This window comes from Corapipo altera, unplaced genomic scaffold (genome assembly GCF_003945725.1).
Source record: "Corapipo altera isolate COAL_440 unplaced genomic scaffold, ASM394572v1 56, whole genome shotgun sequence".
NCBI classification, from domain to species: domain Eukaryota; kingdom Metazoa; phylum Chordata; class Aves; order Passeriformes; family Pipridae; genus Corapipo; species Corapipo altera.
The window spans coordinates 11,020,121-11,036,959 of NW_020884896.1; the positions used below are offsets into that span (position 1 = coordinate 11,020,121).

Sequence of the window (16,839 nt, forward strand, 5' to 3'; positions counted from 1 at the left end):
AATATCTTAAGCACCTACAACTGCAGTCAGCCAAAGTCCATTTTGGTGCTTGAAGGCTATTTTGTCAGCTTTACTGGGAGGCTGCCCACACACTGCATATGCACAAACCACAGAAAGAGAGAGGCTCACGGCAGCACATCATGGCAGCTGTGTTAAGATCAAAAGGTTTTTTGGCAGCCCTGCTTTGTGCTGTATTACCTGATGAACTGGAACGGCTCCCCATGCTGCTGACTTCTTTGTCATAATTACCATTTTCAATCTGATCCAATTTCCTCCGTGCTAAAAGTGTAACAAAGTGATGGTTACCAACAGCAGATTAAAAACTAAAAATTACAGTGTTACCCAACATACAAAAACTCTAATCCTCTACCTGCACTAATTTAACATGGCTTGAAAACCAAAAGATAATGGTAGTAACTAAAGATAAAACCCAAAACCAAACAGCTCCCCATCTCTCTCCATCCCTGACCATGAAGCACCTGAATGTATCATCCGCCACAATCCCTAAACACTGCAGCCAATTGAAACGGGTAATGTCATACATAGGATTAACTGGGAACAGTAAGACTAAATTTGATTTTACTTTTGATTAGGACTGCCATGTAAATAACTCCTGAATAGAAGAATGGCAGCTCTGTTCCAGCATCTGATAACTGTATCACTACAGCCAGCCCAGTGCAGTACTTGTGCCAGAAGCACTGCTCATTCACTAGGGATCAAGAAGGGAAGCACACAGCTGTTCTTTTATGTACAAAAAGGGGTATGGAACTTGTCTTTCACAATGCCAACAGGACATCTTTAAAACACACTTTAAACAGACTTGATTACCTTCAGATCTATTTGCATTCAGAACATATGTATTATTGGGTATTTGATGGCTTCTATTTATAGAAAAAGTTAGTCACCAGTCCCTCCACATCCAGCTTTTAAAAACTGAAGTGTTCTAAAGTACTAAAAAAATAACTGTCACCAGCAATTCCTGATACAGTCAGCAACTAGGAAACTTCTAGCAACTTTTGAATATACTCCTACACAGACCAGGATCCATATATACCCACAGTGACATTTCAGTAGTCACATACATCATAACAAAGACCAAGCTCTTTTGAAACAAATCTTTCATTTTAGGTCTAAGCCCACTTCAAGAGTTACATTTAAGACCAAAAATTGACACAAAGGTCCATAACTGCAGCTTCCACAAGATCTAACTTGTTCACTCACTCTCATTAGGGACAGGGAGAGCTTGAAGGGTGACACTCAAGCAGTGCACACACACACAGACAGCTCTCTACCAGACACTGTGAAGGGATTTACAGAGGGGGGCTGACTCATAACTGAAAATAATTTCTACCTAGCTGAAGTTGTTTTGTGAGGTCTTTCAGGTTTGCTGCGTGCTTGCGCTTCTGGGTAGCCAGGTCATCCTTGAGCTCATCCACCTGGGTCTTCAGTGCTGCTCGTTCCTCCTGCTCTGATGCCACCTGGGTCTGCAGCGTCTCAACCTCCAGCTTCCGTTGATCCTCCTCCTTCTGTAACCTGGTGGCCTGAAAGTGTAATTTTATTTTCAGTAATCTACAAAAACATTCTAGCCTAACCATACTGTATGCTCAACAGCTCTAACTGCACTTTTCACCTCAGAATCTTTCACATTTTACATTTATTATTTAGGCTGAACAATAGCCCTGCAGATGAATAGTAAGATTCCTGAACTATCTCTAAAACATCTGAATGATAAAGTACAAAGCCTTGTAGAGCTGTACAGTACAGTCACATTAACTTCCACGACACACTAAGTTTACTAAAAATTACATTTATCTCATACTACAAACAGGACCTGAGAAAGTTTACAGTAATAAATTTCACTGAATATTACAACCTTTCGTTTGTTTCAATGACAGCTGCACAGAGAACCACTCTCTACTCCCAGAAAGAGCAACACAATAACACCTCCTCATTCCAGTGCATTGCACCTCAGAATTTCTTTTCCTTTAGGAACATGAGGTGTTCATATCCCACTGCCACTATTCTACCAAACTGGCAAACACCATGAGAAACTGCAGTCAGGTAAGCAAAGACACAAGGTGGTATTCATGTGGAACATCTTTATCTGTATCAGACATCTTACTAGTGCAAAAATCAAGCTGCACACTGTACTCACCAGATCATCTTTCGTCTGTTGGACACATTCCAGCTGATTCTGCAGCTCTCTTTCGCTGTAAGAAAGCTTATCCAACTGGCTCTGCAAGGAATTGTTTTCAGACTGAAGCTGTGCATTCTTACTGGTTAATTTTTCAGTGAATATCAATAGCTCAGATTCTCTTTTCCGACTACCTTCAATGTCCTTCTGGAGATCAGCAACCAGAGAATTGAAACCATCTATTTCTTCCTTTAAAGCATTGATTTCTTGTTCATCTCTGTCAAAACAATTATATCTTATTAGGGATAACCTGAGCTTAAAGACATGACATCTTATTGAAATAAAGGCATTCAGGTCAAGTTCAAAGAAGGCAGGGGAACAATTAGTGACCCTGGGGCATCTGTTAGTCACTGGATGATTTTAAACGTCAAAGTTTTCACTTCATGACATGCTGCAGTGCACCCCACAGAAGGACATGCAGGCATTAGCTCCCTTCAAGGAAGAACATCTCTCTACATTCAACTTCTTGAGCTTCAGAACAGGGTACAAACAAAACCCCCAAAACCAGATCCAGCAGGTAAGAGGAAGGTCTGCAAAGGTGGCCATTCTGTAAGAGGACTTGTCTTCAAGAGATGGGGATATACTCCAGTTCTGGCTTCTCTAGGCAGCAGTACAGTGATTTCTGAAACATCCTTATCCAAGCAATGAATCAAAGGACCTATCTTACTCCACTATCCCTTCCCCAAAAATTAAGTCCCTCCCTCTACAAAACAAGTTTTTGTTTCTACTGAAACACTCCCATTAGGACACTTTTGATCTATTACATGCAATCCATTTGACTGAAAAATGCTGTATCTTCAGTTATCATCAACACTTTAAAGAAAGTGATAAGATCCAAGGTATTGCACCCTGCCTTTAAAGTCCTTTTAGGCTAATTCCATCTTTCAGAAGACTTAAGGTTGAACAACCACCACACTGATTTTTTTCAGTCATTTGTGCTGCAATCTCACCTATAGCTCCCATTTAAAAATCTATGCCAGAAGGCTATGCTTATATTTTACACTTTCAAATATGTTGTTTCATTATGACAGGAGAAATCCATGCCTACAGTCAGGGTTGAACCAGGCAAAATTAAATGTTTAGACCATTCTAAAAGAGATCTCTAGCTTATCCTTCAAGTTTGCCAGTGAGGGAGACCAGGGAACGCTGCAGGTGATCAGTATCCAGCTCAGCCACAAAGTTCTTCCCAGCATTCAACCTAAAATCATCTTGCTCCACTGAACAAGGATAGCTGAACATTCCCTGTATAATATAGCCTTTTATACATTTCAGGATGTTTGCCTTCCATCTTTTCTTCCCTAGGCTAAAGAAATCTGACTCCTCTATTTTTTTCTCATGAAGAAAATAGGTACAATTTTGTGTGAATGAAGATGAAATTCCTTCCATTTGCTTCCAAGAAAATGAAGGGCAGTTAAGTTTATTTATTCTATAAAATAACAGGTAAAAAAAGGGCAAAATTCCAGGATTTCTCTTTCACAGATGGTAACAGGAATTTACCAGTCCAAGTTTTAAATCTGTGGTTGATATTGCACAACTTTACCATTCTAAGGAGTACCAAAAACATGTTAAAATCTTTTAAAAGAGAAATAAAAGACAATATGAAATTGGATGTAGCAATAATAAATGTTGTATGGCACAGATACTGAAAAAAAAAAATCCAAATTGAATAGGAATGAGAGACAGATATTTAAGCATGTCTCAATTACCAAGAGGAAAAGATAACTGGAAAGACACATTTGTAGTTTCACACTTTGATCACAGTCGCTTTAATTCATTTGGCAAGATTCCAAGTGAAAAATAACTGTTACTGATCCAAGTGTAGGCTTCAGTTGTCTCTCACTCATTGCAGTTTCCCTAGAAAGGCTGATGACATGGTGACAATACGGCTGACCAGCACACAGTAAATGGAAAGAGTTTAATTGTCTAAACCCTTAGGAAGGTCTATAATTACTGAAGTGTTTTTCTGTGATGAGAATTGTTTAACAGCACAAGAGGAACACATGCAGGTGGTTCTGCTTAGCTGACATTTATCTATCTCCATGTATGCAGCACAACCAGAACCAGCAGAGTGGAGAGCATTTGTATATCCTGGTCCATATGTACCACACAGAAACATGACTATGCTCAGACACTCCTGAACTGTGCATGAGCCCAACCCTTCTCTGAGATTATTTCCCTCACATTCTTAAATGAGCAAACTTTGACACAGCAGAATGAATTCCAGTCTATTAGAAATACAAGTGCTCCATACTGTCTGAATGCAGCATCTGTCAAGTACATAAAACTCTTTTCATGAAATACTTTCCTTCATCCATCACAACTGCACATTTGTGAAGCAATCTATTTCCCAGTTTAGTTGGTTCTCCCCAGTCTTTCAATAAAACAAGCACTTGGCAGACACCTAAAAGGCCTAATTTCCTATGCTGGAAATCAAGCACTTCTTATTCTAATAATGAAAAACACTGAATTAGATTTATCAATCTCAATCCCCTTGTTTTATAAGAGACTACCAAGGTTAATCTCAAGTATTAGCAATATTGATTTAAATTAAGAAAACACTTAAATTAGGACAGGAATTCTTCAGATTACAATCCATTTCAAAGTATCAGTAACTTCAATAAAGAAAACACTTCCACATCTCAGATAATCTTTTAAGTCATTACTCAAAGGCACAGCTATACCTCTGATGTTGATCCTGTAGGTGATCTACAGTTTTGACTCTGTCCAGTAAATTCTGAATTTCAGTTTTCTGTCTATTTATTATTTCTTTATACTTGGATAATTCATCTTCTGTTCTTAAACGCTCATCCTCTAGACACTTTACCTAAACAGAAAAAAAATAAATCAGAAACTATTTAGTCTCAGAAACTTCAGAGGTAAATTATTCTGATAGTATGTCTAGACTGTTGTAAAAAGCTCACGTATTAATTTTTTGGTGGTTCCAAGTAGCTTAAAGTAATATCCCAAAATACTTCAGATCAAATACAGTCAGAAAAATAAACAAAACAAAACAAAAAATGAAACAACAAGTGTGATTAACATTAGTTTGGTCCAAAGACTCAAATTTACCAGCCTAATGGACCAGGATCCACAGACATCATCTTTCTCCAGTTACCAAGCCAACCCCTTATTTCCTTCCTTTTTCTGCAGTCCTACTGAGCTAAATTCCCTGCTCTGGATAAAGTGATTGACACGCTAATCTACAGACTGTCCACAAGTTATAGACAGCATATACGCCTTACCAGAGGCCATATGAGACTTCTAGTCTCATGCCAGCCAGTAGAAGTACCATTAAGAGACTGAATGTAGTCTTGTTCCAAAACCCAACACTGTGTTTCAGCCTCATTGCAATCCAGCACAGCACACGTTACCTTTGTTCTCAGTGTCCGAAGCTCATCCATGCCTTCCTTAAAGGTTCTCTTCAGGTCTTCCAGTTCTTTTATTTTGGCATGATGCACCTTTTTAAAGGGTGGAAAGTTCATTGAGAAAACTAAATGTACAATGGCACCTCAAAAAAATCTAGGGCAATACAGGCCATTCCAACAGCTGAGGAGGCTTGAGGCAGCACAGGTAACCCAAAGGGTTGGTTTACGTCTTCAAAAAGCAAAGCAAAACCTCAAGCTTCTTTATTCTCTGAACTGAGAAGAGAGATTACACACACTGGTTTTAGGTATACAAATGGCTAAAACCAGATGTCTATGCCACAACAGCCCCTGGGGAAAGTTCCAGGCAAACTGACACTTGGTCAGTTCTGAAGATGGCATATGCATATTTGAGCTGTGAGCAGGTACTACATCATTAGAGAATTTCACTGTCAGATTAGCAAATCTCTTCACAGAACAGAGGCTGTTCCTTTTCTCTCCTTGCCATATAACTTGCCAAAATATTGGTCAGACAAAGGCCTGCCTATCATCTGAATTTGTGCTTTAAATTACAGCAACATTCATGTTTATAAATGAAAGAGCATATATTTCATGTTCATTATACTGCATTTTTCTCCTAAATCTCATTTTAAAAAGTTAATCCAAGGTAGTATCTGAAAACATCCTCCTAAAAGCAGCGTTGGAGGCAGACACCTGGAATGTAGTATTAGGCCAAAAGAACCCAGCAACTCCAAACCAAAGAGTTTGGCAAAAATGTAAGCAGCTTAAAATAAGATTCTCAAAACTAAAATCTCATGGAATTCTTAACTACTAAGTTACCAATTGTGTGGACTCCACACACCACATATTTACCTCCAGGTGATCAGGCTTCTCCTGAATTTGTTTCTCGAGTTCTCCTTTAGTTACTCGGAGTTTTCCATCCAATTCATTTGATTTAATTTCTTCTGATTCCTAAAGGGATTGAGAAATATATGTAGAGTTTTAGAGCTCTATGTTCTCATTTCTAATACTGTGAGTGTACAGACAGCTTTTCATATCACTTAGTCTTTTCTGCAGATACATATCTAATTATCTTGAACATGCCAAGAGAGACCCCCACGACACATACCAATCAAGACATTTTCCCTTTTATTCAACAACTTTCCAGTAAAGAAACCAGTCACTATTCATCTCAGTTTGTGGCTTGCACATAATAATTCTTCCCTGCTACAGCCTAAGATAGAAATGGACGAAAAAGAAGACTCAGACACTAAACATTAATTTGACATCCTGAGAAAGTGTACCTACTTGATAGGATTTTATCATTTCTTGACAGTTTATCCTTATCTGATCTGCTTCTTCTTTTGCTTCTGTTAATTTTGTCATTGCATCTTTGAGACGTTCTTTTGTTTCCTATAAAAAGAGTAATAAAGAATGGGTTAAATCTAGTTAAACCTGTTTATCTAACTTAATCTAGGAAGAAAATTTCTCATAATAAAACTTTCCTATTTCAGTCTGGAAAGTATTAGCAAAACAAAGGGTCTAACATTACTTTTCCTCTTGTTTCCATTTAACTATTGCTTTATGCAATTTCACTTGTCCCAACACTGGTAGCACAAAATGATCTCTTGCTTGTGTTCCAAGATGACAGATTTTCAGATGATAGATTTAACTCTATCTCTTAAAAACTAAACAAATATTCAAACAAAAAACACCCCAACAAGAAAATAAAAGTTTATCACCAGATTAAACAGAATCCCCCATACATACTCCCCTCACATCGTTTCAACATTTCCATTTCAGTATCAGTATCTCTCAGAGCACTATTGTGACTCTTGCTGCAGGTATTCAAATTTAAAAAAACCCACTTTTTATATAGTATTAAAATCTATTTCTAAAGTAAACAGTATAACAACTACATTACTCTGACTATATTTTCATGTCATGGTATCAGCACTGCTTCACTGACCTTGTGTGAATCCATTTCTGTTTTCAGTTTGTTCTGAGCCCATTTTACTTTGATGACATGAGAATTGATTTCTTCTTTCAACTTCTCTATTTCTCTGTTGAGTCGAGTGGCTTCACCATCCTACGAAAATGTCATAATAGGTTTTACTTTGATTTAAATCATCCAGTGTTCCTACAACAAGACTCCTGTTTAAGTGTCAAGCTGGGGTTTTTTCCTTACTGTTTGGATTTTGCAAAATCATGCACATGTTTGAGAATGCCCAATTATGCTGTGGTCCATAATCCAGGGGAAAAAAAACCCCTAAAATAGTGCTTTGGTTTGAATACCAAGGTAAGGTTGCATTAGTGTTAGTGTATGTTAACATTAAATATCTGTCAAAAGACAAAGCACAGTCTGTAGTTCTGATCTCCAGTATTTCTTATGAAAGCTGCACAGTCCTCTTTTTGTTCCTTTTTTTTTTTTTTTTTTTTTTTGCAAAAGGATGAGGTTCAAAGTGGTAAGGTCATACATTATACAAGGCTATAGACAAAAATCACGATGCCAGTGAAATGGTGTTACCAACTATGCAGGTGCAGGCGTGTGAGCACTGACAGCAAAACCTCTGCAAGTCAAATCAGTAACCTGTGCCAGGAAAGGATGTTAACAGAAACACACTGCTGGTGTAGCCTTCCAGATCATCAGTATCCACAAACTACTGCATTAAGCCAAACTCTTTAACTGTATTCCTGAAGTAATACTCTCATCTTACAAATAGAGTTTCAAGCAGCACAATGAGGGCAGCACAATTCCTGTAGGGCTCTAGTGTAAAGTCAGGAATTACAAACATAGACAATATGTTAAGTTCTGTTTAGTAAACCTGAAGTTGTGCTCCCAACTTCCTAGTCATATGAGAGAGAACACAAAGGTGATTTTTTTTTGGTTCAGAAGCATAGTTTTTAGTACTTTTATTAGGAGGTATCCTTCAGTGCATATTACAATTGCCCAAGAAGAGGCCCAAATATAAGTTTGATGACTAGTCATTTATCAATTTTTGGATCTTTCAGATGAAATAGAATTGCAAAACACAATACAAAAAGATGTGAATAATTTAATAGTTCTCTCTCACTGCTTTCTAAAAACAAAAAAAAGGCAAACTTTTGGAATTGGGCCTGAAAAATCCTATTGCTTTATTATTACTTTTTAGTATTACAAAAGAGGAAGTCCAGAATTTAAACATAGAAAAACAGCAAAAAAAAGACTACAATAATTAAATGGCATTGCAACCTTTAAAAAAAATCCAAACAACCTGGAAATTACCTCAAAATCTAGACATCTGCTACAAATAGTCTTTTCAATTTTGTAAAAAAAAAAAAAAAAAATATTCGTAATGTTTCACAAATTAATATTCAGGGAAATATTAAAAGGAACTTCAAAAGGATGACAATGAGAACTCAATAACTTCTTCCCCTTCACTTGGAGGAACGGTGTTTTCACAGCTATACAGCAAAACCAAATGAAAGCAGGTTTCTTTCACCAACTACAAGAGCAAACGAGTGATTAGGTTGTTCTGACAGCGCTTTTAATCACTCACTCCAGTCATACAGTAAAACTTAGCGTACCTTAGTTTCATAGAGCTGGTGCAATCTTCCTTTTTCCTGAGAAAGTTGTTTGATTTTATTAGTATGCTTTTCTATTTCTTTGTTTGCATCTCTCACTTTTCTCTCAAGGATCTCCTTTTCTTTCCGGAGGTCAAGTGACTCCTTCTCCCCTCGGACGTATTTCATCACCATTGTTTCCTTCTCATGGCGTGCTTCCTCACATTTCTTGTTTGCCTTGAAAAAATACCAAAACAGAATGAATCATTCTTGTGTTTCATAATTAACTTTTGTAAGACACTACTGGATATTTTCAGTATTGCAGTAGAGTAGCATAACAAGGCAGGACTCAAAAACTCCAGTTTTGCAAAGATTAACATTAGATCCCTCTTAAGCACTGCAATGACACATACTTCTAATGGTGAATATGTGTCTGAGGAGCTGCAGCTTCACAGCTAAACATCTCAAGTGAGTTATCAATACATCAGTAATTTGGTATACAATTTGTTGTTTCAGAAGGGAAGAAGTGTATTTGGGAAGTTTTAGTAATAAAATAATTTTGCAAATACTCAGTACCAGTCCTCTGTCTTCCCTCATCCACATGCCAACTGCACAATCATTGTCCAGTGGATTATATTTCAGATGGTTAACTTTCAGTGATTTATTTGTATAGATTCCCCCCACCCCAGCACTAACAAATTCTGTTTCAAATTAGGGAAAAAAAAAATAAATCACATACCAAGCTTTAGAATACATTCAACAGATAAAATACTGGTATAATATGATATGAAGAAGGGGAAAAAAAAAATCTCAGTAATACATAAAGAGAAAATAACAGCTTTGTGCTGGAGTTGAGAAAAATATTAAATTTTTGATAGCCTGTCTGAAAAAAGCTACTTCCAGCTTTTAGCTTCTTTTGAATCAAATTCAGCTTAGAGGTAAGAAAAATGAGATTTCCTTGAGGGCTAAATTCCATACATATAAAAATACAAATTTTTAAAAAGAGTTTTCAGGCTCTCTATAGTGTTAACTGCTATTTGGAAATTCACTGATACCAGTTATTAAAAATGCATGTTTAACTCTAATTCCAATTTTGGAAAATTTTGCCCTATTGAGTGATGTTTCCTACAAGAACCAAGTTCTTTCATTAGACTTTCAATAATTTAAGGTTTTCTATATCACCTGTTCCATTCGAAAGGCCATCTCCTTATGCAACTGTTGAATAGTATTTTTGGCTGCTGCATCCTGAGTTACAAGTTTGTCTTTACTAGCTTTCACTTCTTTATTAAGCTCTTCTATTCTTGCTTCCAGCTGAAAGACAACATTATGATATAATTACAGGGAAAATAACACTTTGATCATGTTTTATACAGGCAGGAACATTTCACACAAAATTAGATGCTTCAATAGATATTTACCTGTATTTTACACTTGTCAAGATGCAACTACCCATATCAACATCTACTTTTGCATGACAGTACAAGCATGAAAGATGTCACTTCTTGTCTTCAGTGAGACTGAAGATGCATCAAATCAAGTAAAACACAAGGCACAGTAATTTACTACACAAAAAAACAGACTGACAGCAAGTGCTGAGATGCCAGAGCAGAGCTGGCTGCTATCTGAAGTTGCTTCACCTTCCACCCTTTTTTTGTTCCTATTCCTTGTGCCATATCCGTCACCTTGCCAGCAAAGCAGCCATGCATCCATACTGAACTGGACTGGGAATTAATTCATTGAAAAATAACTCAGCAAATGAAGAGGACCTTAGTCATTGTGCTGGCACTCTTTTTAGCCACTAAGTGAACCAAATCAGAGACCTGATCCAGATGAAGAATAATTACCCACGTTAACTGGAACACTTCCCAGAACGTGTTCGCTGCCAAGTCATGTAAGGCCAGTAGGAGCAGCATGGTGGCTACATAAAGCTGTGATACTGCCCAAACCTTGTTCAAATTGTGCCTAAAGACTATCCCCTTGTCCCAGGGGAAAGCCAACTCACCAAGATTATGGGGTTTTGTTTGCTTGGGGAGAGAAGGGGCAAGATCTCAGGGTCAGTGTCTTACATTTTTGTGCAATTCCAAGCTGCTACATAAAAGGCAAGAACCACCTAAAATGCTTCTGTTACTGCAACATGACTTGATCACACTCTGTTCAGCTTTTCAAATTCATCACTGGCCATACAAGAAGTTTTAAACATAAAAGCATGCACGGTTTGCTTGGAGTTGCTAGTGCAGCCAAGCTTTCATTTACTTGAAAGTTATCAGAAAACACTAATTCAGAAATTCAAACAATAAAACACTCACAATCACAAATAAGAAAACTCAAGTGCATCACAGCAATGTATCTTACAATTCCAGGCGCTATCCAACCACCATATAAAACTATTACACTCCAAGACAATATTTTCTGAAACTACCTGCAAGCATGTAATATCACAAACGCCCTCACAAATGCTTTTTTTCAGAATGGGATAAAGCAATTGCTGCATGATATACCTTCACGAAATCATACAGTGCTATCATGGAAATACAGACTAAAAAAAATGAGTGAGCTGCTCATACTGATTTATTCAGGCACAAGTAACTCTAATTTATAGCCTAAAAATAAGACCTTTCAATTCCATTTTCAATCACATCATGGATTTTCAAAGACTCTTTGAAATTAAGCAGACTACAGACAGACTAAGCTTCCAGACACATTAATATATTCCTCTGGAACTATAAGCCTGACAACTGTTTTGTGAACAGATTTCTGTGTGATGCAGACATTAACAGAGAAACCTGACAACCAGGATAGTCACCACTACTCTGACAAACAGAAATTAGTATTTTAAATACTATCTCTTGCCAGATTTCCAAGATACCATCTGTAATCAGCTGGCCAACCAACTGTAGGGATATCAGCAGACAGGTTTGTAACACCTGATGTGATACGTTTTATTCCCACACTAAAACCAGCCCACACCAATGCACACACCATGTTCCTCTTTGGCCTTTCGTGGTTCTAACTAGTCCCTGAGGAAATGCTTGTATACAAAGTCAGTTTATCCAAAGACACTAAAGGCTTTCAAACCATTTCTTGAAATAGAAGAGCAGAATTATCCTCTTAAAAAGTTCAGAATAATATGCACTGGCATCTCTTTCTTCTTTGTGCTACCAGGGATCATGTCTTATTAAACAGTGGCAACAGTGACACTACATACAGGTGAGATACTAACCAGCACTTCTGTCTGGTTATCTGTACCTGCTTAATAATGCTGAGGTGCTGCTTTTCTGTTTCTGTTCGTTTTTTCAGCTCATCTTTTAAGTTGTCCTTTTCTGAGCAAATTTCCAAAATCAGTTCCTGATGTTTTTTATTTTCTTTAATCAATCTGTAAAGAAAAAAAAAAGAAGAAATTAAAAACAAAGTACATCAGGTTTTTTGTTGTTTGTTTTCAATTTTGAGATACATGATTTTTGCTCTTCGATCTGCAAATTTTATTGGGAAGCCAGAAATCCTAATAAAATTCATGAAAGCCTTACAAAAAAACCCTCAGAATAATTTTGTGCCTGTGAAACTTAACTCCAAACCAGCAAGCAGCATCTTCCTTGTGAGGAAATTGCTTGTTTCCAGTATTTTGGGGTTGTTGTGATACAGATGACATGAGACATCTGGTAACTCTCTGAAACTCCAGAGTTATCCATGTTAGTAATTTTAAGGTACATGTAAAACAGTAACTTCCAGTCAGACAGTTCCACCAGTCAAATGTCTGCAAACACAGAGATTTTATTCACTTAGTGAAGTGAATAGTACCCAGAGTGCCCCTGGAAGTTCACAGCCTGGTAAGAAATGGAATCCTGATTCTTTTAAGTCCTAAGCTTATAACTTAGGTATATAACAAGTGTCCATGTTCATGCTCCTTATAAAATTCAATTTTTAGCAATAGTTCCAGTTCAGCTCAGCTGTTTGAAGCCACCACATACCTAGTTTGACCTTCTAGCATAAAACTCAGAAGTTACATTATCAGACCTGCTGAATAAAAGGTCTCAAATATATTTACATGTTTGCAGATCTGTTAGATGGTGGCTATTTTAGGCCACTAACTGCATGAATTTGTGGAGGGCATGCATTTACCTGGGAGAAAATATTTAAATATCCCTTTACACATATATTTTCATCTTTAGCTCCACTCTGTTGAAAAAAAAATTTCTCTAAACAAACTAATCTCCTAAATTATAAGGAAGTAGAAACCAGTGAAAGACAGCTTAGCACCTGTGATCTGGTTTTGATCTATTAATGAATATTCCAGGATTACAAATTCTTAATTTATGCCATAGCTGCTCACATATATATTTAGATCTGATCATAGGAGACAACTTGGCTATTTTCAGAACAATGTTGCAAGAAATTCTGCTGATCATAAAGTCAGGGACAAAATAAACACAACCCAGAATACTCTTTGGACCAACCATGACATATTCCACAGCAGTTTTACACTCTTCAGGTGACCCAAGAGTCAAATGAGTTCAGCTGGAGAGATCAAAGATATATTTATATAAAAAGCCTTCTGTATGTATACATAACATGCACATATATACATAAACATTTGTCTTTAAGGAAGTAATTGGTCCACGGCTGAAAACGCTGACCTGTCTGAGTTTACCTTAAACAAGTAAAACTCATTACCTCATGAACTCCTGGAATTACAACTATCTACACACCCATCACTTCAGATTCCCATTCCTCCTCTGTAACTACTGAATGTCTAACTGTGCATTCTCATGCCTTCCTGTCATCAGCTGACTTTCCTCACATTTATGATTTCTCAGGTTAACTGGTGAAGTGCAAGAGAACATTTTCCCTATTGGGACTCTCCCACTATCTGGTTTTCCTTCTTCTGATGTCCTCCCATATCATGGTATTGGAGAGCTTTATACGAAAAGCAGGACACTCATTTCCAGCTCTGGGAAAAGGAATAACTACGAAATTAGAGGCTACATTTTGTAAGCAAAAACACCTGAACATTTTTAAGGAGGTAACAAAACATGAAACACCAAGTAAGGGATCATGAAATCAAGCTTTTGATGAACAGAAATATTCTTCATGTTGTACACACTGCCTGGTAGAACTATTAAGCCCAGATCATTACAGCAAAGCTTATAAGCCATGTACTTCAGAAGCTGTCCAATAAAATGTGGGAAGACATTGGTTCATCTATATATGACACTTCCAACTCAAAGAATAGTTCTCAGCTGATTAACAGCTTTGCTAAATCATGACAAGAGATTGAATATTACTTGAAAAGGAAACAAGCAATTTCAAACCTAAATAAAATGCACATTGTGGGAGTTAGTACTTACAAAGATTCATTTCTCCCGAGACACATATGCACTGAACGAATCCTGGACTATTTGTATTTCACCATTACTTTTACAGTATTTAAGCAATTCTAGACATTGGCAGGCTATTCAATGACACAGTTGGCTATTCAGGTCCTGCCAAATTCTGCAAGAATTCAGATATCTAAGCACACGCTTTTATTTACAAGTACATACCACAAGTAAAAATAATTCCTCATTTAGAGAATATAATTAGAAAAAGTTCATTAACTATCCTTTTAACAACTCAAAGAGACAATTTGCTTCATATCAAAATGTTATATGCGGTTGCACACAGCACGCAGCCGAAATTGTTCAGTACAAACCTTCAACTGTGATGAGCATACTCAAATACTCACTTTTTTATAGTTTGTTCCTGCTGCAGGTATTTGTCTTGCACACATTTTTCAAACACAGCCAAGGCATGTTCACCCTTCTGCACACCATTTGGGAGTTTTCGCTCCTTTGAAAAATCCGTGGATAAGAGTTCAGATTCTATTTCCTTTAGCAAATCCTCCTGTGAGGAAGTCTGATGTATTGTGGAAATAAGCTTCTTTGTGCAGTCTGTGTCGAAAGGGCTTTCTAAATAGATTTTATCGCTTGATTTTTTCACGAAGTCAGACTCCTCCCTTAGATCCTGTAATATTTCCATTAATGATTGTTCAGTCTGGTTAATTTTTGGATTGTGTTGTTCAAGTTCTTCAGTAGGTAAATGTTCAGTTTTCATGGAGCCTTCTACCTTTCTTTCACAGCAGGTATTGGCACAGCAGCCTGTCCCTCCACTCTGCTGCTCTCCTTCTGTTGAGGCCCCATTGCTGCTTATGCCAACAGCTGCTGAATCCTGATCTGAGGGCAAATTCGATTCCCTTTCCAAGACACTAGCAACACCTCCAGTATAACTGATGCTTGAGCAGTCCTCCATTCCAGATGTTTTATCACACTTCTCATTATCCGGGGTCTTGAAAGAGGCATCATCTGACAGACTGACTGACTCCAGTGTGCTTTGCATTTCTGGTAAATGTTCCTCCATAATCTTCCTTCAGAAATCTAGATGTAGAATTCACATTACACAACATATTATATTCACAACCAAAAGAGACTGAGGGGAGATAAAGGCTACTTTATAAGTAAAATTCAAAGTGTTAAGTGTTATGCAGAGTTTGTTGCTCTTTCAGCACAACTTTAAGTAAATGCTCCAATATTAAGTTTTTCTAAAACAAGGTGAGAAATCAGGGATAACAAACAGCAATTAGTGAAACAGTAAATGCCAAGACAATAAAAACACCAGATTTTTAGAATTAATAATTCTACCATTTAAATCCACAAAAATTCCAAGTAATCACCTCTGAAAAGCACTTCAGACATAAAATGACAAAAAAAGTAACCATCTAGAGTCTTACAGCTTTCGCTTTCCTACAAATTATTTGAAAGCAACAATATGTCTTGACTTACTCATTTTTACAACATAGGGTGACCTCCCCCCCCCAGTCAGCCAGAATATTCAACTTCCTTACTGTCACATCCTCACTCAGCAGTCATACAGCAAATGTGTGTGTACCCAGGAACCCAAGGGAAGGGACTGGGGGAGGATGGGGGTGAGATTCTCTTTTCCCATCTGCTTTCAAGAAACCAAAATCCCCCGTGGAAGAGCACAGATGGTCTGTGGCAGATCTGCTCTCTCAAAAAGTAGCTTTCAGAGCAAATATTAGAAGACTTGAAAAGCTCTGCAGAAAGTGTTCTACTAATAGGACACTATCTTGAGATGCCAATAGCCAGAACACTTATGGAAGAGCCTGGGTATAACACTGTATCTTCTTCTTCAGGATTTCCAGATGGTCAGGTGCCTGGTAAGACTACTGGCAATTTTAGCAAGCACAAGAAGCCCTTATTTCCATTAGGAGAAATTCATTACAGCAACCCTAACTTTTAGATGCAACCCTATCCCCCTATACTGGATAAATCAGGCTATTTAAAAACAAAGCAAATTCGTCATTTATAAATTCAACTCTGCTATTCCAACAGTTGTCTCAAAGAAAGCAGTAACCTTGCCACCTTGCAACATCAAACTTGTTTTCACCCTTGCTTTCTTATTTGTTCAGCTCTCTCTCACACAGCCACACAGTCCAAGCCACTGAGCTCCATGTTCTGTGCCCTGCCCTTTGCCTCAGTCTGAAAGGAAACCCCTTTGTACTGCTTGGCTCCACTCCCCATAGTCCTGCCTTATTAGCCAACATTCCATACTAAGGCTCACATCACTAAAGCAGAAGGATAAGTAGGTCCCATTAGGTCTGTCACTAATTGCTACCACTATGACCTTGCACTATTAGGTATAAAAATCAGCTAAGGAAAGAAAGCAGCACCTTCAGCCCAGCTGTTTTTA

At 37.5% G+C, this 16,839-nt stretch overlaps 1 protein-coding gene across 2 annotated transcripts in view; it reads right to left on the minus strand.

Annotated features, from left to right (window-relative positions):
- The window catches only part of CCDC186 (coiled-coil domain containing 186), a 36,235-nt gene that overhangs the window by 6,893 nt on the left and 12,503 nt on the right, over window positions 1–16,839 (minus strand). For both annotated transcript variants that reach the window (XM_027647909.1, XM_027647910.1), the window contains 12 exons: window positions 14,819–15,506; window positions 12,346–12,472; window positions 10,282–10,410; window positions 9,124–9,336; window positions 7,526–7,645; window positions 6,865–6,969; window positions 6,430–6,528; window positions 5,566–5,652; window positions 4,876–5,018; window positions 2,156–2,411; window positions 1,352–1,541; window positions 199–279 (listed from right to left, as the gene is read on the minus strand). In XM_027647909.1, coding sequence (XP_027503710.1) covers window positions 199–279; window positions 1,352–1,541; window positions 2,156–2,411; window positions 4,876–5,018; window positions 5,566–5,652; window positions 6,430–6,528; window positions 6,865–6,969; window positions 7,526–7,645; window positions 9,124–9,336; window positions 10,282–10,410; window positions 12,346–12,472; window positions 14,819–15,489 — 2,221 coding nt within the window. In that variant the 5' untranslated portion in view covers window positions 15,490–15,506. The remainder of the gene's footprint in view (window positions 1–198; window positions 280–1,351; window positions 1,542–2,155; window positions 2,412–4,875; window positions 5,019–5,565; window positions 5,653–6,429; window positions 6,529–6,864; window positions 6,970–7,525; window positions 7,646–9,123; window positions 9,337–10,281; window positions 10,411–12,345; window positions 12,473–14,818; window positions 15,507–16,839) is intronic.